This window comes from Galeopterus variegatus, unplaced genomic scaffold (genome assembly GCF_000696425.1).
Source record: "Galeopterus variegatus unplaced genomic scaffold, G_variegatus-3.0.2 Scaffold2994, whole genome shotgun sequence".
NCBI lineage: Eukaryota > Metazoa > Chordata > Mammalia > Dermoptera > Cynocephalidae > Galeopterus > Galeopterus variegatus.
The window spans coordinates 13,222-35,103 of NW_007729105.1; the positions used below are offsets into that span (position 1 = coordinate 13,222).

At 51.9% G+C, this 21,882-nt stretch overlaps 1 protein-coding gene across 1 annotated transcript in view; it reads right to left on the reverse strand.

Annotated features, from left to right (window-relative positions):
* TMPRSS13 (transmembrane protease, serine 13) overlaps nt 1–21,402 on the reverse strand; it is a gene marked incomplete at its 3' end in the record, with an annotated part of 26,937 nt that extends 5,535 nt beyond the window's left edge. Inside the window, exons 1-10 of the mRNA XM_008583685.1 lie at nt 21,382–21,402; nt 15,354–15,493; nt 14,976–15,039; nt 10,428–10,707; nt 9,297–9,401; nt 6,688–6,810; nt 5,600–5,729; nt 3,192–3,284; nt 2,141–2,184; nt 742–904 (exon numbers count right to left, since the gene is read on the reverse strand). Of these exons, the coding sequence (XP_008581907.1) occupies nt 742–904; nt 2,141–2,184; nt 3,192–3,284; nt 5,600–5,729; nt 6,688–6,810; nt 9,297–9,401; nt 10,428–10,707; nt 14,976–15,039; nt 15,354–15,493; nt 21,382–21,402 (1,163 nt within the window). The remainder of the gene's footprint in view (nt 1–741; nt 905–2,140; nt 2,185–3,191; nt 3,285–5,599; nt 5,730–6,687; nt 6,811–9,296; nt 9,402–10,427; nt 10,708–14,975; nt 15,040–15,353; nt 15,494–21,381) is intronic.
* Between the last annotated feature and the right edge of the window lie 480 nt (nt 21,403–21,882).

Below are 21,882 nucleotides of genomic sequence, written 5' to 3' on the forward strand. Positions count from 1 at the left end.
AACGGGATCGCAACCCTCGGTGTTGCTCCCACGCCTCGCTCAGCCAGTGAGCGGGAACCAGTCTGTATGTGGGATCTGAACCCTCGGTGGGAGTGCCTTCCGCGCTTCCCAAGCGGCGCACTGTAGCAGTGTGCCACCGGGCCGGCCCAAAAACAGAGATTTTGACAGGACAAAGTGACCTGAGGAATATTCATTACTTCCGAAGCCAGTGCCCCTGAGGCCTGGTCCAGAGACCTTTCCTGCCCACCAGCCTGGGCTGTGGGCCCCCAAAGGGACAAGGCTGTCTGGTAACTATCAGAAGCTGCCTGCTGTGCCCTCCCTGCAATGCCCAACCCTTAATTCCTGGGACAGCTTTTCTGATATCTTAGGAGCCTGTGTTGTAAGTTCCAGTTGCAGGAAGCAGCAACAAACCCAAAGCCTCTTTATCTCACCTTGTTCTTCAGGGGCAAGCTCCTAAGTCCCTTTTAGCACCTGCCTCTCTCTCCCTAGGGGCCATCAATGGTATTTTCTCATCTCTGGGCCTAGCTCAGAACAAATACCCCAACTCACACTCCCAGGACCAAACACCAACTGTAAATGCTGACCCTCAAGTGATCACCCAAGCCGCACCAGATTTGCCTAGCCATGGGGGCCAAGCTCACTCCCAAAGTCCTCCACAGAGAAGTCAATCTACAGTCAGCCCTTCCTGGCGATCCTGGGATCCCTGGCAGCAAGGAACCATCTGCCCCTTCAGGCACTTACACAAAGAAGCAGTGGGCGGCGGTGAGCACCCACTGGGCATCGATGAGTGTACCCCCACAAATGTGGGTGGTGCCATAGTGCAGACTAACTTGCCAAGGCCACTTGCTCTCTGGGGCCAGCGCCCCTCCCACGATCCGCCCGGTCATGGCTCTCAGCCCACAGTCTGGGGAGAAGTGGAAGAGACAAACCATGAACTCTGCTTCACTCTGAGCCTCCGCCACAATCCCCGGGCCCAGGGCAGGCTTGGACAGCCTCATCCATCCTGAAGGGCACCCACCCACCCACAGATTCTGCTTTGCTCACATAATCTGATGTGCACAGCTGTCTCCTGCCAAAGCCGAGCTCCCACATGGTGGGTTGGCATTCTGGGATAATCCAGGAGGAAGTTTGATCCTAGGCAGGTTCCTTTTTCCTCCCCTTCATTCATTCTTTCATTAATTTGGCAAACACTCACTAAGTGCTTGATGCTTTGGCACTGTGCCAGGCATTAGAGTCATGATGGTAAATCCCAGGGCTGCCATCAGGGGCTCAGAAAGCAGACCAATTCCAACATGAGCTTGAATCAATGAGCATTGTGATGGGGTCTCTATCATTTTGAAACAAAGGAGAAATAAACTTCCCATGATGCATAGGTGGGCTTATGCCCACAACGTGCCCCGATGGGTCATTTAGTGCTGTCGAAAACCCTTCATCTCAAGGGAATGTTTCCAAGTATGTTCTGGAGCGAGTCATCCCCCTGCAATCGTGGATGAGGGCAGCCCTTGGAGTGTGTTGAGACTTGTGTTCTTTTCTCTTTGAAAGGGGAGAGAGTGGTGCTCTGAGAGGGTGGGCACCCCAACCACAGCACTGTGCCCATCCTGCTCAGGGGAGCACCCCCCACCCCAGTCATTACTTAGAACACAGAACTTGTACAGTGGTGAATAGCCTGGGTTTTGGGGTCTGACCTTAAGCAAGGTAAATATTTCCACCTCTTTTAGTAATGGCACCTGCCTCACAGGGTTCTTATAGGAATTTAATGCAATCATGTTTGCAAAGAGATAGGCACCGTGCCTTACACATACAGCGTGCTCAATAAGTGTTGGCTCTAGATCAATATCTCAATCTAGTTCCATGTCTATTGATATAGGAACTTTAAGCTGGCCCAGAACCTGCTCTCCCAATCCACTGCCCCATGTCCAGAATCCAGAAAACTTGAATGGTCTCTTTGGAATGAGAGAGGTTGCTGGGCTGAGCTCCTACCAGAGTCAGGAGAAGGGAAAAGGAGCAAGCCTGCTAGCTAAGCCCCTGTTCCTGCCTTGGCTTGGACCCCCAGGGCCAGCCATCTTCCTCAGAGGGGTTCCATCTCTCTGACCCCTGATTCCCATACCACACAGGCCACAATCCAAGAACAGCATCTTACGGGAACACTGGAGAGAGACGTACCGCTGGGAAGGGCATTCAGACCTGCAGGAGACACAGAAGGAAGGAAAAGAGCACATTAGCCACATCCTTCAGGAAGCTTTCCTGATTGACTCCTGCTCAATTCCTATCCTACTTCCAAGGAAGCTACCCTTTGCACAACAAGGTGGAGATTCTGACCTTTTCCCTCCCAATGGAACATTCTCCCTTCCAGTGCTTTCTCCAGGAATGGGGATGGCTCAGTGCAAAACATCCCCATTCTGACCTCCCACCCCCCAGGTTTCTTGTGGTGGGTTGCACACATTGGCCAGGTCCATTTTCTTTGAACCTAGGACTTCATTGTCCCAGCATGTCTCCGCAACTCAGCAGGTGGCCTAACGCTCCTCTGACATAGTTCCCCAATGTAGCATGCAGAAACCACCTAGCACAGAGCAGGCATCCAGAAGCAGCTAATTCCCTTTGCTTCCTTCCCCCTTCCTTCTCTTGGAGCCTTGTTGCTTCTTTTCTTCTCTCCCCTCCACAAGGTGAACAATGCTAGCTGGTGGAGCACCCCCCCAGCCTCCCCCTCAGTGGGGCTATGACAAAGGAGGGGCTGCAGTGCCAAGGTGACAGAGGATGGAGGTCGAGGCTTCTCAGATAGGCCTCCCCACCCCCAACCACTTGCACTTGGCAGCCCCCTGCCACTGCTCCCCCAGCGCAGCCCCAACTCCAGTGATGCTTCTCCCTCCCCACCCTGAGTCAACTCCCTGCAGCAGCTTCCAGTCCAAACACTTTGCAGACTGGTCACCCCAGGTTTATCAATTGTCTCTGACAACCAAGTAAACTCTCAGGGGTACCCCTGACCTCAAGATGCTGTCTGCATCAAGCCTCAAATAAAAACGTTTAAGTCAGGAGGCAGTGTGGTGAATGAGGACTGTTTCCGAGGTGCCCCTGAACATTCATGACTGACTCCTGGAGGCTGGGTCCCAGAAAGGCAAGAGCGGGGCTCCCTGGCTCAAAGCCCCCCTCATTCCCCTGATCACAGACAGGCAACCTGGCCCACCCCTCCATACCTGCGGAGGTTTTCCTGGATGGTAGAGTTGTATTCAGAGATTGAGAAACTGCTGGCAAAATCCCTGTGGGCCACTTCAGTTGTCCGATAAGCACTGCAAGGGAGGAGAGAGGAAAAAGAATGAGCTTGCTGGGGACATTTACCCCCAGACCCCCAGATGGCATTAGAGTCCCTGCTGGCCCTGCTGACAAAGGCCAGACTGTAATGGTGCGCATGGTGGCTAGCAGTCAAGGCCCAACGCAGTCTGACCCCACCACATATTCTGCCACTATTGCCACTAGTCCTATGTGCTAACCCAGTAGTCCTCAAAGTGTGGTCCAGGACTGACAGCATTAGCGTTGCCTGGGAAGTTGTTAGAAATGCACATTCTTGGGCCCCACCCCAGACCTACTGAATCAGCAGCTCAGGGCTGCACCCAGCAATCTATTTTTTAACATGCTCTCCAGTGATTCTATGCATGGTCAGGTTTGAGAAACACCAGTCTAGCCCTTTCCTTTCCAAACTGTGATCCATGGACCAGTGGCAGTGGCATGACCCCAGGCCTACTGAAGCCGAATCTGCATGTTAAAGATCTTCAGTTATTGATTTGCACATTAAAGTTTGAGAACCTCTGGACAAGCGTACTGGATCTCAGGCCACAGCGTGCCTAAGAATCACCTTCGAGATGTTTGCTAAGCAGGTTCTAAGTCTGAATCCCAGAGATTCTGATCCTAGGATGCATTTTCATAAGCACCCAGGTGATTCTGATGTGTTCCACTCTCTGCATGGAATGTGTGTGCTTTTCTAAAATATAGTACAGTAGTCCCCTCTTATCCAAGGGGGGTACATTCAAGACCCCCAGTAGATGCCCAAAACTTCAGATAGTACCAAACCCTATAGATGTTATGTTTTTTCCTATACACACACATATAATAAAGTTTAATTTATAAATTAGGCACAGTGAGGATTAACAACAATAACTAATAATAAAAAAGAACAATTATAATAACAGACTGTTTATAAAACCAAGGTCAAAAGCGTTCAGATCCCTTACTATCCACCCGCTAAAAAACAAAACAAAACAAAAAACAACAAAAAACCCACAACAGACTGCAATAAAAGTTATGAGAATGTGGTGTCTCTCTCTCTCCCCAAGTTTCTTATTGTGCATAATATTTTGGGGCCATGGTTGACTGTGGGTAACTGAATCCATGCAAAGCGAAGCTACGGATAAGGGGGGACTACTGAATACCCCTTGCGTGAGACCATGCCTTTGCACACACTGTCCCTCTGCCTAGAGGGCCTGTTCCTCCATGCTCTCTCCTCCAAGCACAGTTAGGCGCCCTCTGCATCATGTGCCCACAGTGTTTCGCACATAGCCTTACCATTACACGTCACATTGTGCTGTGTGACTGATTTAAGCCTCTCTCATCAAACAGTACTAGAGGCTCTTCAAGGGTTGGATCCTGTCTTATTCTTTTGTGTCTGGGTGCCACACAGTCTCTGGCACAAAATAAGAGCTCAACGAGTGTTCTTTGAATAAATGACATTCAAGGAATTGAATGCCCCAGGGGCATTCAAACTTGCCCACGGTCACACAACTCATTGATAAGAGATGTCCATGGTCTTCCATCCGGATCACTCAGATCCTCCTTTCATGGATCAGGACGTGAAGGCTGAGATGAGGACAGAGAACTAGTTTTAAGTCCTAGCACCCAACCCCTATTTCTTCAGGTGCTTCTTTTACAGAGAACTCACAGTGAGACAGGGGTTCAGATCCCCATACTGGCCAGCTGCCAAAAAAAAATCGAGGTGGCAGGGGAAAAACCTCAGACCACGAGGGAGGATGGAGATGTCTATCTGGCCGCAAATCAGAGGCTCCTTCAAGTAGAAAGGTCACTGTTCACCCTGCTCCACCCATCAGCACTGGCTTCTTGTTTTAAAATCTTTAGAGCCAAAGATTCTTATGACTTTGCCTGGCCACACCTACCTCTTCTCATTCCCCATTTGATGCGTTCTAGCCCAAGCCACGACTGCTACAGCTCAAAGTCCATTAAAGGGCTTTGCAAAGCCTGAGCTTCTAGTCCCCATATGTAAGAAGACAAGACCTGCCCAAATGCCTACACACCTCACAGGACCACCCCCGTGACCATTCATTATGGTAATGGACAGGAGGGTGCTTTGATTCAAAGAACCCTATAAGAGTATGATACTGTTATAACTCTACAAATAATTACTTTGGACTCGTGGAAACAGCTTGCCCCTGCCTCAGGATCCCAGGGCCTCTGTCTTTTTGAATGACTCAAGTGTGTCCTGAGATCATGAGATCAGCCCAGGTCCCCAAGGGTCTTTTGAATATGAGGCTTCTGTGATGTGCCTGCAAAGAGCTGGAGACATCCCTGAAGCTGGGACCCTTGGGAGGAGGTTTACCTCTCGAAGCCCAGCTGCTGGCAGGTCTTATTTGAGTAGGAGTCATTCCAGCTGTCGCTGCAGATGGGAAGCCACTGATGGAAGGGTCCAGAGTAGACTTTAAGTAGAGACGTGTCCCAGTCAAACCTCACTGCAGGGCAAGAACAAGACAGAGGAGGAGGTCCTCAACACCCAGGAAGCTTCCAGCTTGGGGGATGAGCTGAGTAAGGCTCTAAGCAGATCCTATCCTGAGGCTCCTCACTGAGGCCCAGGAGAGGTCTGGCAGCTTGGCCTGAGCAATGATGGTCAGCCAGTACTCAGGAGTCCAAGGTGCTCAGTACAGGCAGAGCTAAGGCAAGGGCTGGTGCAGGGTAGAGAGCTATCCACCCAGCAGGAGCCAGGGGACCTGAGGGAAGGGGAGAGCACTTCCAGGAGCTGTCACCCCAAGAGGGCAATGACTTACACAAATGAGATGGTGACAAGTGGCATAAGGTCTGTGATTTGATGGAGCGCTCACAGCACAGCTTGGTCACAGATGGCACAGTCTTGGGTGAGGGCACATGTAAATGCATAGGTGGAATGAACGGGACATGCACACAGCATGGGCTGCACGTGGACAACGCATGCAAGAAGCAGAGCTCAAAGAGATCTCTTTGCTCATGTAGGCCAGCTGTTTACAAACTGACCTGCAAAAAACTGTAGGGCTGGCAAGTCAGAGGTCACTTGCTGGACAAAAAGAGGAGGGGCATGGGGATGGGGCTCTGGACCCCAAACCAGCTCCAACCAGAGCTGTTCTGCTTTGCTCAGTCTGATAATCAGGAGTTGTCAGGTTTTATTTGAGAACCATTAATCGTGTCCAATCCACTCATTTTACAAATTAGGAAACTGAAGCCCAGAGAAGGTAAATGACTTGTCCAAGTCACACAGCATTCAAAGCCAGGTTTCAAACTCATGTCTACTATGACTAGGACCCAGATCTTCTGAGTCCATTGCCTCCTGTTTGAGCTGATACACAGTTTACACTGCAGTTTGTAGACACACACACATGCACGCACTGCAGTTTGTCGACACACACACACACTCACACTCTCCATGCCCAGCCTCCTTACCACAGCCCAGCTCGTCACTCTTCAGCTTGCAGTCAGCCACCCCATCACAGCGGACGGCGTGCTTGGGGCAGCTCTCTACTGGCTCTCTGTACTTGATTCCTGTGTGGCCCCTCCAGAAGTAGACTGGGAAAAAAAAAGAAGCAGACAGCTGGGTCACCGCCAGCCCCGGAGAGACAAGACACTAAGTAGCCCAAGGCCCTGGGGTTTCTGAGACACCGACCTGCAATCCCTCTTGGACTCTGGGGCTCTCGTCCCTCATCTGTATGAAGAGAAAGGCTGCTCAGGAATACTCCAGAATGCTCCAGAAAGCTCCTGCAAGCAGGGCAGCACCAGGCAGACTCGAGCAGCCGAGCAGCCAACCACCCAGAGAGAGAAAGAGAGGTAGAGGTGGGTACTACTTTGGGAACTCCCTTACCCTACATGCTGGCTGGGGTAGTGGCCAGAGGAAGCACCTCCTCCAGTGTCCCAGAGCTCCCTTCTCAGAACCCCTCTGGCATCCTCTCTTCTCTGTGCTCCACAGGTCACAGCAAAGAAATCTCTATCTTTACCATCATGCACATGCAACCACCACCTATCCTGTCTTCTCAAAGGCTACAGTCCTTCCAGCCTCATAAGATCCTGGGTTTTCCTCCTCCTTCCTCTCCCCTAAATAGGTGACATCCCCCACACTCAGTTCTTGCCCCATGACATGTCTTTATGCTTTCAAATGTCTTTTCATTCTATGAGCAATTCTAGGTAGCTGATTTCCAAATGTACAAGTTGGGTCTAAAAGAAAACAACTTCACAAACCACATGTGAAAATCAGCCTCGTGACTTCCTCTGTCTCTTAACACCAATCTCCTTCCAAACCAGGAACTGTCGCCCCTACTGCCTGGAGACACCTCCCCTCAGATGCCTCACAGACCCAAATTCCAACTCCTCCCCCTGCTTCTTGTCCTCAGCTGACTCCTCAGGCCTGACCCCCCACTTCTCCCACCGGCCACCTAAGGTGAATGCCTCCCTGTGTGACTGCTCCTTCCAGGTCTGGATCTAATCCCTCCTCATCTCATGGACTGGCTCCTCCTCTCTGTGCTCTGGTCTTCTTCTCCTCCTGCACTATGGATGCTGAACCACCAGGGGAACCCCTCCTGCTCAGAATGCTCATGAGGCTGCACATCAACATGCAGTGCAGAGAGTGCTGGGCAGGGGATTGGGAGGCCTGGCCCCACCACGGAGCTGCTCGCTGGCCTGCACAATTCAGACCACCTCCCTGGCCCTGGGGGGTGTACAGGCCTCCCTGACTTCAGGAAATGCTGTAAAACCCCACAGAGAGTTTGAATTCCATTCAGGGAGCCCACCCTCGGTGCATCTCAGCCTCCACGGGTCTTTCCCACTGTTCATAGGGAGTGAGTGCCCAGGGTGGGGAGTGGAGGGACAGCAGGGCAGTGAGTCCAGCAGGCACCATGCTGAGACCTTTACGTGCACCGTGACAGTGACTCCACCGCCTGGTGAGTCAGGTAGGGAAACTGAGGCTTGGAATATTATCTCACTTGCTGAAGTTCTGCAGCTGGTGAGTGGCAGAGCTGGGGTGCTAGGAGGTCTGTGCGGTGCTGAGGCTGTGCTCCCCCAGCACCCTGCCTCCTGTTGCACAATCCTTGAGCCTGGCATTCAAAGCTGTCTATGGCGTGGCTTGGCCTTACTGAACCTAACAGATGGCCCCCAGGTCCCCAAATGTGTCTTTTCCTCTCTGGTTAGGCGGGTCCCGTCGCTGTACCCTGAACCGACCTTGCCTACCTGGTCCCACATTTCCTGTAGCTGCTCATCGTCTCAGACGCCCTGTCCAGGGCCTGACTGCTCCTGTCTTCTAGGTCTGCATCAGGCCCCACGGACTTCATCAGCTGTCGCCTGTGCCCCTGCCTGCACAGATTCACCTCTTCCTCACAGTCACACACAAATGCATTCGGCCTTAATTATTTTCAGCTGCATCCCCCAGGAGACTGTAATCTCCCAAGGACAGGACCGTATGATGTGCTTTCACTTCTGCTCCTCCACTTTTGCCAGCTCACAGCAGGCTCTCGAGCGGAGGGCCCTGGGATGTGTTCTGGGTATGTGTCAGAACACTGAACACTTTATCCCATTGACTGAATAGCCTTGAGAGACTTTTTCCAACTAGTGTTTTTATTTTTTTAAATAACTACCATTTGTAGGCTGAGATTTTGTGCTAGACATTGTGCCATTACTTTATTTATTCCTTGTAACCCAATGAAGTCAGTAAGAGATCTCATGGGGCGCATAGTAAATTGAATTAATGAATGAATTTTACCCCACCTGAAGATGCAGAAACTGAGCTCAGAGTGGTTAACTAATTTGCCCAAGCAGGTTGCACAGTAAGCCGCACAGGTGGGCCCCAAGTGCAGGTTCCCCTGACTCCCATGCTCTCAGCCTGGCTACCTCAAAGGGGGCTGGAGGCGCCAGGGTCCAAGGCCATTTGCAGGAGTGTCCCTCTGTGGACATGATGGTGGAGTGAGCATGTGGTCCCCATTCCCTTCCCTGCTGCCTGTCCCCCTCCCCAGGCCCCACTCCACCCGGTGATGACCAGAACCCACCCCTGCTCCCTCCGTTCAACTCACAGAGAAGGATGAGGGACACCACGAGGGCGATGAGGAGAAGGACACAGCCGATGAGTGGCAGCCGCTTCTGGCCCTCCTGCCAGGAGAACTTGGGCACGCTGGTACCTAGGAGCGGAGCAGCAGCAGGGGAGGTGAGGCTGTGGGGAGGCGTCCGGCATGGTGGAGGAGGAAGAAGGACACAAGGCTGGCTCACCGGGGCCCTGTTAGGACAGCTCCACCCCCGCCTGACACCAGTCCTTTTATGGACTCCTCCTCTGGGCCAGCCAGCACTCCGCATGCATTCTCTCACAGCACCCTTGTGGCCAGAGTCTCATGAGGCCCATTTTACACATGGGGAGACTGAGGTTCTTGGAAGTGAAATCACTTGCCCAAGGTTACTTAGCTGGTGAGTGACAGAGCAGGGATTGAAGTGTAGTGTGTCTGATTCCAAAGACCACCACAACAATGTGCCCCACCCACCCTTGAGAGGCCAGACCACAGGATGGGCCCCAAACCTGGGGTGCTCCTCCAACACCAGATATCACCCAGGCCTGTTTGTATTGTGGTGGCAGGGACAGTCCAGAGTTTGGGCTGGCAGGAGAGATGGGTAGAAACACTTTCCTATGGCAGAGTCCATCCTCAAAGCCCCTTTGGCCTCTCTGACCTCCTAGCAGCTGAACCATACAACCCACAGTTTGGAAGGCTGGGGTGGAGGTGCCTGCCTGGTCAGAATCTCTCCCTTTCCTCCTCCACCACAGATGGACCCATTGGTCATGACCTTGCTATACTGTAGACCCCAGCTTCCCCGGCAGACCTGCAGGGCACCCCAAGGAAAGAGACTTGGTTTCCAACCAGGAGCCCTCATTCTTGAAATCAGAGCTCTCACCAGGGTTGTGCAGCCTCCAAAGTCACACAGTCTGCTTTTTTGGCCTGACCCTTTGCCCCTAATTTTCCACTGTCTTGAGTTTTGTGTGATGGTTCCTTTCTGCTCCCACCTCCCCAGGTCCTTAACTGCTCACCTTGACCACCCCTCTTGCCCCCCATCATTATTGAAAGGGTATGAGGAGCAGAGGGTGCCAGTTCTGAGACCTCCTCATGGCCTTCGGACTGCTTCCCTGTTCCTCTTGTCCTCCCTGCAGCTTTTTCCCTTACCTGAGCTCTCCCCGGTGGCCCTGGTGGCTGGCGCTGACCTGGCAGGAGATGCCCGGATGGGTACGGCCCCCACTGGTGTTGCTCTAACGAGGTACACCCTCGTTGGAGAGGATGTTGCAGAGGCCGACCTAGCAGACGATGACCTGTCAGATGACAACCTGGAAGGTGATGCTCGAGTTGGAGATGCCCGGGCTGGAGATGTCCTTGCTGGAGATGCCCGGGATGGAGATGTCCTTGCCGGAGATGCCCGGGCCGGAGGTGTCCTTGCTGGGGAAGCATTCTGAAAGCAGAGTGTAGGGCATCCTTCAGGCTGCTCCCCTGCCAACCCACCCAGCTGTCAGCCTTGCTGAGCTGGGAGATAAATGCTCTGGGGCAAGAGGCTAGAGGTTGAGCAAAGCCCCCAGACAAAGAAGCATCTGAGAAGCAGAGGCTGCCCAAGGACAGAGTGAAAGTTCAAAGAGCCTGCCATCCCCTGGTTCCCCAATAGTCTCCCCCTCATAGAACCTGCAAGGTGGGCAGAGGGCAGTGGGCCATCTACCTGGGGCTTGGGGATACCTGCTTAGGCTACATGTGTCTAGGGAAGCTCAAAAGAAGAGGCTGCTGGGCTGGACACTCACTCTGAGACCTGGTGTCAAGGAAATGTGGTCCCTCCCCTGAGGAGGAAGGGAGGTAACCGTCCCTTCTGCCCTCTTGACTTCTGCCCCTACATCCCACCCTTTTCTTTCCTGTATTGTTAGATTATAGGATATTGTTCTTACAATGAGCTGTAGTCAAAAAAGCATGAAAAACACTGCTTAGGAAAAGTCCTGACCTGCCATAGGCCCCACCATCCTCAGTAACAGCAGAATTCTTGCATGCATGTGCACATGCACAAACACACACGCACCCTACCCACCCCCAACCCCCACACTCCAGGGAAACTGGAGAAGCAAGATGTAGGAGAAGGTGCATAATTAGGCTGGGGCATAATTCCCATGCTCTTGGACAAGATCCTTTACCTTACCCAGCTGCATGTGGAGTGATTTATTAATTTAGATTTAGTACTTTAATTTATAGTTAGAGACTTAATGTGTTCTAAGTGCTTTATATGTACAAGGATACTTCATCAAATCAGGGAAAGATTGTATTATCTTTTCATTCTATTTTTCCACAAACTTTTTGAAGTACCCCTGGTATCTACTCAACTCATCCTCTTAGCCCTCTGTGGAGGAACTATTATTATTATCCCCGTTTTGCACAGGGGACACAGACGCAGAGAGAGTAAGTATCCTGCTCAAGCTCTCATAGCTAGAAAGTAGCAGAGTTAGGATTTGAGCCCAGAAAGTCGAGCTCCAGAGACCACGCTTCAACTGCCAGGCTCTTCTGTCTGAGGAGGTGTGCAGGAGAGAATGCACAGCTGGCCACAGCAGGCAGGCAATATGACCAGCCCTGCCCCTTTCCTGGAGAGCTTTTGGGGTGCTCTAAATTGGGGAGAGGGCGCCAGTGGGCAGTCAAGGGTGACAGGAAGTGTCACCCTCTGCCTGCTGCAAATCAGACTAGGCCTCTCCTCACCTCCCTTTTGTCCCTTACAGAGGTCCCTCTGACTTCCCTCCCACCATATTTGCCCCTTCAGTCCCTCCTGAGTCCCCAGAGCAGCAGGCAGAGCTGGGCACTGGCATGGCCCATAGGCCACATCTCCCCTCATTAAAATTTCTGCTGAGGACTGTTCAGCTGCTCAGGCGGGTGGGTGTCCTGGGGGCAGCAGGAATGGTGGAAGAAGCCCACGTGTGCTGGGGACCCGGTGCTCAGGCCACAAACCGCAGGGCTGTGGAAAGGGGACAGAAGATTCTAGACCTCTTGGTCCTGTTTCCATCCCTCACCTACAATGTGCCTAAAAGCTTTAACATTTTACTAAGCAGACCAGTTAAAAGTCCTCCTCTTTAGAACATCTGGCTTAAATCCACCCCTTCATCCCTACCAAGTAGGGTTTTTTGTTTTTATTTTTTAAATTCCCTCTTCTGGGAGTCAGAGGTAATTTGTTTGGTCACTTCCTTGTTTTTCTGGGGGCTGAGGGATGAATTGCAGGAGGAAGCTTGAGTTCCTGACTATGCTCAGCTTGCCAGAGCCAGGGACCAGGAGCAGCTATCCCAGGGAGATACTGGGGTTGATTCATGGAAGTGGGTAAATGCACAAGCATACCGATGCCCCATTGGCTGAGCAGTGTCCTTGTCATGTGTGTGTGTTTAGGGACATGGAGGGCAGCTGCTGCCACTGCTGATACGGCTGGCCCTGAGCTGCAGTTTCCCTCTCATGGCCATTGTCTAGACAGTAGATTTCTGTAAAATAGACACAGGTTAGCCCCTGGCAGCTTCAAGTGGAACAGGCCTGGGTTGGGAGCGAGGGGATGTGGTGAGGATATGTGGAAGAAGAGGACGCTTCCACTGACAGCACTGGCTTCGGAGTCTGGCAGACCTGCGTCCCAATCCTGGGTCTATCACTTAGTAGCAGTGTGACTTTGGGCCAGCCACTTAACTCCCTGACACTTTTTCTTCATCTGTAAAACAGGACCAATAATCCTGAGGATTCAATGGGATAAGCAGGAGAGCTCTTGCCAGGTCTGGCACACACAGCACCAACCGTGCTGAGATTTAACAGCCACGGGGTGTGGCTGAAGGGCCGAAAGGTGGTGTGAGTTCATCTTAGGGAGAAAAAAGGGTACTGGACAAAGGCCAGACTAAGGTCCTTCAATAAGAGGGACAGTCCCAACCATGTAAGGCCTGTGCTTCCCTCAAGTGGTGGCCTGAGCCTTGGCATCGTGGCACCTCCATTGGCCTGCCTGGTCCCCCTCCTGCTATGCTCACACTGTACTGTCTCCCCACTTCAGGGGGGATTCCCATGATTCGGTATAATAAAACACTAATAGCTCACATGTGCGTGGTACTTTAGAGTTTACAGTAAACTTTCATGTCTGTGGCCTCATGAGGTCCTCACTACATCTCTGAGAGGTTGGTACTTTTAGAAGCCCATTTTACAGATTACAAAGCCAAGACTCAGAGCTCAGTTTGCCCAGGTCACATAGGATTCCAACCCAAGCCTATTTGTATCTGAGTCCCCTGCCCTTCGTGAGTCAGAAGATGGGCCTCCTGGCAGTCTTCGAGAAACATGTGCGTAGGGTGTTCATTTAGCATTGGCGATGTGGCCTAAGAACAGAGATCGGGGGCCTTGCAGGGCCAGGAGTGCTGGTGGGGGCCTGGGGATGGGGCCTGGCCATTCCCACAGGGCTCTTGGTCTTGTGGTACTTTCTGGTGTAGGCCCTGTGTCCTGCCTAGTGGTCTGGAGCAGTAGTGTCAGGATGGGTGGTCAAGTACTCTGGGTTAGGGCAACCACACTGGAACTCAGCCCCACCTCTGAGCCAGCTGCATGACCCTGGCCAGTGACTTCAGTTCTTGATATCTCAGTTTCTTTATCTGCAAGGCTGAGCTAATCACTGCTTTGTAGTCAGAGGTGATATATGTAAAGCATGCATGCGACACACAGTAAGGCCTTGGGAAACATTGGCTATGATGGTGGGTCCAGGTTTGTTTGTTTACAAATGCTGGGCTTGAAATAGAAACATCTGTTTGAATATGATGACTGCGTCCAGTCCTAACTGGGTTACCCTGGGCAAGTAACATAACTCTTCAGAGCCTGGTTCCACACATGTAAAATGGCACTAATTTTACTTCCTTCCCCCAGATCAACGGGGAATATACATGGAAGAGCCTGATCTCTAAATGTGTGTCAAACTATAGTAAGGATAACAGCCTACCAGGCATTGTACTTGATCCCATTTCAACCTTCTAATTTCCATTTATGTGCTTGGGCTGTCTCCACCTGGGCTGTGTCCACCTATGGAGACCCTGTGATCCTGCCCCTGCGAGGCCCCCAGGGGTGGCCCAGAGGAAAATGAGTGGGAGGACTGGGGAGTCGGGGGGAGATGTTTTGTCAAGCTGGAACAGCGAGAGGGAGTTAGACCACAGAGGGAACAGGTGGTGGGCAGGCATGGTGGGAGGCCAGGAGCAGCCAGAAAGGACAACATCTGGAAAAGGGCTGGAGGCCCTGGAGGCCTGAGTCAGGGGAGTATTCAGCCCTGGTCTTGGTAGAGTGAGCGTTCTGCTGTTAGAGCTGGTGGGAGGCAGGAGGAGATGGCCAGCCCCTCAGGCCAGGGCAATGGAAGAGTCCTGGGACCCCAAGACTTGAAGGAGAACTGCTCCCATGGGGAACTGCAAGTTCCAGCAGGGACATCAGGATGGAAGGGCAGCCCTAAGACCAGAGTAGAGAAGCATCCAGAGTAAGGCCATCTGCTCCATCCCACTGTCTCTGAACCTCACCCCGAACCATCCCAGGATGTTAAGAAGACTTCTCATCTTCAGGGACCACCAGAATAGGAGATTCCACAGCCTGCCACCCCACCCTGCTGGAAGTTCTTCCTGATGTCTAATCGGCTACAGCACTAACTCATTTCCTTTCCTCAGTTCTTGGGAAGCAGCTGCTGAGATTCCAGCCTCTCACCCTGAGGCCTGACCTCACCCTCAGAGCAGATGCTTTGAGCAGGTGGGAAACAGGGAGGGGAGGAGACTTCTTGTCGAAGGTCCTGAGATACAAGAGGCAGAATCAGGACTAGAACTCAGGCCTCCCAAATCCTGGCCTTTGCCAGTGAGCACAAGACCCAGGAATGGACTCAGATGACCGACTCCTTGATGTGCCCTGGCCTCCCCACAACCTGCCTATGGACCAAAGTCTCCTCGGCCTGCTCAAGGGCAGGTAGACAGGGCAGAGCAGGAAAGTGTGGGTGACTCTGGGCCATTCCCTGGCCTAGCCTTACCAATCATTCTTTCCTGGCCCTGCCTGTCCTCCCCAACTACCCTGTGGGGTGGTCTCTGGGGTAATACTGTTGTGAGCCCTTACCGCGCCATGAAACAGGCTGTCACTGCTACCACCTGGATGAGCCTCTGCAGCTCCCAGGGGTCCTCACTCAAAAGTTGACCAGTGCCCTCCAGATATTCTGGGGCAGGAGCCAGTAAGGAAGGTAGGCAGGGCAGGGGTCCCTGGAAGGGGAGAGAGGGGAGCGCCAGGCAGAGATCTGATAAGAGCAGGCCCTGGCTCTGGGACTCTTTTTAGGCTCTTCCCTGCACAGGATTCTTTAAAGATTTATTATTCCCATTTGACAGACCAGAGATAGAGGCCCAAAACATTTGTGTGCTTTGCCCAAGGTTGCTCAGGTTTGTCTTCGAGCAGTACAGGGTCTAAAACAAAAGGCCCCTGCTCCCAGTCCAGTGCTCTCTATACCAGGGCTTCCAGAGGTAGATTCTCCACCCCCAGGTAAAGGGCATTTTTATGGTTCCCTGCAACAGACTCTGCCCCTTGGGCCCTTACCTGATGGGAGATGGGAGTTAGTTAAGGAGCCCCTGAGTGTGTCCTGCCCTTGGCTTCTCCTAGGTCTCCTGTGGGCCCAGCCAGCGATGCCAGGGAGGAGAGGGCCCCTCTGTCTATTCTGAGTGGTGCTGGTGCATGGGTTGCTCCATCTCAGTGTTTGTGTGGCTGCTGCCATGGATTGAGTCCCGAGCTTTGCACAGAGATAGTTCCCCTGTCATAGGCAGTAGCCTGAACTCTGGGAAAGATGCGTTTTGGTTGCTCAGAGCCACTGGCGGGCAGTGAAAATGAACCTATAAAACGCTCTCCTGCTAGACCTAGAGAATGTCCAGCGGCAGCAGCGGCAGCAGCAGCGGAGGTAGCAGCAGCAATGACACATCTTCATAGCCTGAGGGCAGGTGCATCAGGGCCCTTTCAAGTCCAGTCTAAGTGATGGACCTTCCTGCTCAGCCCTGGGCTGTCCCTTCATAAAGCTATACCACCCAGGGGCAGTCAGTCTATCACAGGCTGTTGGAAAACCCTCTAGTGCAAGCCCTTCATCCTATCAATGAGGCAATGAAGGCCCAGAAAGGCTATGTGATTTGCCCGAGTTCACACAGCCAGCTGGGGGCAGTGCCAGTTCTAGAGCCTGATCCCCTGGCTCCCCTCCTCGGACTGTTGCACTATACTGTGCACTGCTGCTACCTCCCTCTTCCAACCTCCAGCGAGAAAGGACCATCCCCAGACTCATGCCCCTGTGGCAGCTTCTTTCTGGCAGTGACCCTGAGTATTGAGGGCATTCAAAGGGGTGAGCACAGGCAGGACCACAGGCTGGTACCCTGGCACTCTGGGCTAGGCAGTAGATGCTCCCCAATCCCCACTGCATGCTCAGGAGCTCCCTTTGACAGGATCGAAGAAGCCTCCCTGCCTGGTGGGAGCCTGGGGGGCCCTTAGCTGTGGCACGGGAGGTCTGAACCCATCCCAGTGTGGACTGGACTGGGTTCTTTCTCCACCTCACTGCTACACTCAGGGTTCACTGTACCTCCGGGTACACAAGGCCCCTCCTACTCTCCCCCTCCTTGAACCCAGAGAAAGCCCACAAATACAGGATCACCTGAGAATACAACCAAATTCCCCAGCGCCTCCTCATACGTAGCCACCAGCACCCTGAATACACACTATGCTGACCTCCGGGTCCCCAGTCAGCCTGCGAGTCAAGCTGGCCTCCAGACTAAGGAGCCAGTATGCAGCTGCCATGCCCCAGGTATGGGAGGCATGGGGAGGTATTGCTTCTGCTTCCAGCCTGCAGTGTGGCCTTGGGGACAGTTGCATCCCTCTGTGGGTCTCAGCTCCTTAATCTATAAAATGAAGGGGTTGGACAATCAGCTGTTTTCAAATGGGATTCCACAGAGCATTACTAGTTCCATGGAGGAGGCTTGGAGATCAGCTGGTAGGGGCTGTCGTGTGGAATTCTTAGACCTTATGCTACCTCAAACAGAAGATCCACTTTTCAGTTTTATACAGTGGATGCCACATAAAATTTAATTTGAACAAAAGAGGCAGCTGCTACAAAGAACTTGAAAATTACTGACCTGGGTGAGTGCTAACATTCCTTCTATTTAATGATGCCTCTTATACATGTAAAAAGGCCTGGGAGATCCCTATTAGACCAGAATCAAAACAGTTCTTTGTTTATTCGTTCATTCATTCATTAACTTATTCAGTCATCAAACACTTTAAGAACTGTGAATTCCCACTATTGCCAAGCAAATAATATTTGATCGTCTGGGAACTTGCTGCCTCAGTTTCTCCCTGTGTCTGTGCATTCCCTCTCTGCCACCACTGGGGTGGTGACACAGTTCGGGACTGGTCCCTAATGGGGGCTCCCTGGACAGTCTTGAATTGCTTCCCCATCAGAAGAGCCAGCCTCAATCTGGTGCTGCTGAGGTCTCTGCTTGGCTGACAAAGCTGGGGTTCCCGGTAGTGGCTTCCTTTGTGCCTGCCCCACCAGCACCCTGCCCACCTGGCCGGGCACAGTCCACCCCCATTGTTGCTATACCAAGAGGAAGCTGTTTGGCCAAAACAAGACACTTAAGCTAAGTGGCCATTGTGACATCAGTTGGCCTTCCTGCCCAGCAAACCAGCCTGGAGCCCTGTACGCATACTCCCACACTTTTACCAAGTCAAAGAGGACAAGCCAGGGGAAGGCAGGGCCAGGTGTGCTGGGTGGAAGGCTGCTCAGCACCAGAGACAACAAGAAACTGAAGCCTCAGGTGAGGGGCCGGCCCGTGGCTCACTTGGGAGAGTGCGGTGCTGATAACACCCAAGCCATGGGTTTGGATCCCTATATAGGGATGGCCGGTTAGCTCACTTGGGAAAGCGTGGTGCTGACAACACCAAGTCAAGGGTTAAGATCCCCTTACTGGTCATCTTTTTCTTTCTTTTTTTTTTTTTTTTTGTCTTTTTGTCTTTTTTCGTGACCGGCAACGGATCGCAACCCTCAGTGTCGCGCCCGTACTGGACCGGGACCGGCCACGGGATCGCAACCCTCGGTGTTGCTCCCGCGCCTCGCTCAGCCAGTGAGCGGCCGGTCTGTATGTGGGATCCGAACCCTCGGGGGAGCGCCGCCGCGCTTCCCAAGCGGCGCACTGTAGCAGTGCGCCACCGGGCCGGCCCACTGGTCATCTTTTTCTAAAAAAGAAAAAAAGAAGCCTCAGGCGAGGGCTGCATGTGTGCAGGCGAGTGCCTGCAGATTGGGGCTGGGAGACAGCAGAGTGACCTGAGCCTCCTGGTCTGCCATCTTGGGAACCTTCTCAGCCCCCTCTGGGGAGAGAGCCCATCCTGTACCAGTCCTGGGGCCTCCAAGCCATTCTTACTAGTTCATAGCATCTGTGGTCTTGGGCTGATCTGGAACCTGCCCCACTTTAAGAAGATCCAGTAGGGGCTGGCCGGTTAGCTTGGTTGGTTAGAGTGTGGTGCTGATAACACCAAGGTGTAGGGTTCGATCCCTGTACTGGCCAGCCACCAAAAAAAAAAAAAAAGAAGACCCGGTGTTAGAAAATCCACTCTACAAAGGCTTTTTGCTTTATCAGTGGGTCTACTTCAGTCTTTCTGTAATTAACACTGTACTTCTCTAAGCATTAAAAATGTGACCCATTTTGTAAAGCACAAAATATGCACTCTTTTTCAAGAACAAATGCACTTGTCCGATATGGCACATTTGTGGCCCCCTTCCGTATGAGGTGCTTCAAAAAATTCATGGAAAGATATGTATATCTTCTAATTCTATTTTTCCATGAACTTTTTGAAATATCCTTGAATAGTTCCAGAAACTGTCATGGAACCAGAAAGGGGCCTCATGGGGCAATTTGTCCAACCCTCTTCTTTGGTAGTTAGGGAAACTGAGGCACAGAGAGAAGACATTGGTCCACATTTTTATAGGAGCCTGGACTAGACCTTAGGTGATGATGATGATGATGATGATAATCTTAACACTCTGTGAATACATCTCTATCTCTATCTATCTATGCCAGATGCTATTCTAAATCAGCCTTACTATGTGAGAGACACTATTCTAAGACTCCTTGAAGTAGGTACTTTTATCATTCCATATTACAGATGAAGAAACTAAGGTACCAAAAGTTTAAAGAGACTTGCCCAAAGTCACAGCTGACCTGGAACTTGGTCAGTTCTCTGTCCACCACAACTTGCAGCTTTTATTTTGAATATGGAGAAGCTGAGAGCCTTCTCCTCCCCACTTGCAAGATCCCTCTGAAAACCCAGCAGCTGCCACAGGGATGTCATCAGGCTTAAGCCCACTGACTGCCATCTTCCTCACTATTTTTTGGAGTTGATGGGGAAAAACCACAATGCAACTCTGCAATAAAGCCCTCAAGAAGAAACCAGGGCCTTAGATGACCGGTTTCTGCCAGCTCACTCCTATTTCATTAATCTTAAAAAATCTGCTACAGATAAGATTAAGAGCTGCAGCTATAGCCCTCCCTGCCCCCATCTCAGGCTCACTATCTTGGGGGTTCTGCCTTAAACAGAGGGGTAAATTTTCAAACCTTAAATAAGGATGTAAAGGGTTCAGTTCTTCCATTGCAACATAAGTACGGACAGTCTGCCTTCCAGAATGAACATGGCACCTACCATACCTTTGACACTTAATTCATAAATTAATTGTGAGTCCCCATTTCCCCCTCAACAATGAAAAGTCTGCTCTACATCCTGTGCCCCTTCAGCAACCTTCCATGTTGGTCCCTGACTCTGGAGAGATGAGCTTCCAAGGTGGGCAACCCTATCACACTGCCCCGGCATGGGCCCTACCACCCACCTCCAGTGTGAGCACTGCCACCCTTTGGATAACTCAGCCCCTCTCACCCTTTGTGTTTAGGGACCATCAAGTTTAGGCTCCCAGCAAGTTACCAAAGAGCACACCCACGGCTGTGACTGTGGGTTCACCTTCCCCACGCCCCAGACAAAACTCTATCCTGCCCTATGCATCACCCTTTCTGTTCAACACAGTCTCAGAATGAGCCCCAGAGGCCTAGGGCCGAGTGACCTTGGTGAGATCGGACATAAACACAGGGGATCAGAGCAGAGGGTAAGAGAAAGAAAAGTCTAGAGGGAGCTGCAATAATGGTGGGAAAAATGATGGTAAAGTTTGCAGAAACACATCTGCAGTTCAGAATGGACCACAAGCCAACCATATTCCACAACATAGGATGAGCTGATCTCTCTCAAACCCAGTGCTGACCCATCCTTCCCAGAGTCCCAGATTCTACCATATGAGTACAGTTCAAAAAATGTGGAGAGGAGCAGGAAATAAGACCTAAGGAGAAGTTAGAATACAAGAGGAATTTCCCAGAAAAAAAGAAAGCGTGGCACAGTCAAACAGAATTTTTAGGTGCCTCCACATGTGTGTGACTGGTTTTTCCACAGAGGCTAGTCTAGCTGCTCTCTACCACCCCAAAGAGCAGAAGAGGAGGAAAGGAAACTGAGTTGTAGCAGAAGGAATTGGGGTTAGACATAAGGAGGCACTTCCCAAGCATGAAAGTTATTAAGCACAAAAATAAGTGACCGAGGGTGATTGAAAAATCCTCTTGAAAATCTTAAATGCACACAGTCACATCTTTCTGAGAAGGCTGAGGAGTCTAAAGAGGGGGTTAAACAAGATGACTTTGAAGACCAGTTTGAATGCTTTTAATTCTCAAACCAGCAAAAATTAGATTAGATTAAACTAAATTAGATTAGATTCTCAACCAGCAAAGCTAGCTATCTAACAGCACAGCTGTCCTGGCTGACGTGGTCACAGGCCACAGATCAGGGACACAGGATTCAGTCACACAGCCTTTGGGCACTGACTAACCAGACCCCAAGTCCCATCACCCTCTCCTGCCAGGGGCTCCTTCTAGGAACCATGATAAAAGGACGCCAAGAGATCTTGGTCCCAAGTAGTTTCAAACTAGAAAAGGCACATTCAATTTCCCCCCAAACCTGAGGCGCCCAGGTGGCAGTGCCCTCCCCCAACCTGTCTCCCAGCCCTGTCCCTGCTCCCTCAGGGTCGGGAGGACTCACTCACCCGGGAGCTGTCCCTCTCCATGGTCTCGGAGGGATGAGTCTTCCAGGCTCAGCTGATGTCAAGGGGAAGAGCCATGTTGGCCCCTGGCTTCCCTGGGCATGTGGGGAAAAGGGAGCTGGAGGGCTGAGGGCCGGCCCCCTCCATATGGGGCGGGGAAGACGGCTGGGATGTGTGAGGTAATCCCAGGTATAAACAACACGGAACTTGCCAGACCTGTCCCTCCGCCCCTAGTCCCAGGCCATCCCAGTTACTCAGGGAAGGGAGTGTGAAGCTACCTTTACTCCTGAAACTGCCCCACAGAGGCAGCTGTGGGGAGCCCAGGGCTCCAGAGTGACACTTTCAGAGGGGTATTCTGAGAGGAAGGGCCGAGGCCCTGTTGACCTGAGCCCCTGACCAGATGCTCCGAAGCCCTCTGAGGTATGATCCTGTTCCCCTAGGGGATGTCCAAGGTCAGGGACAAAGCCCCACCAAGAGCAGGACAGCGTGAACCTTCATCTCCAA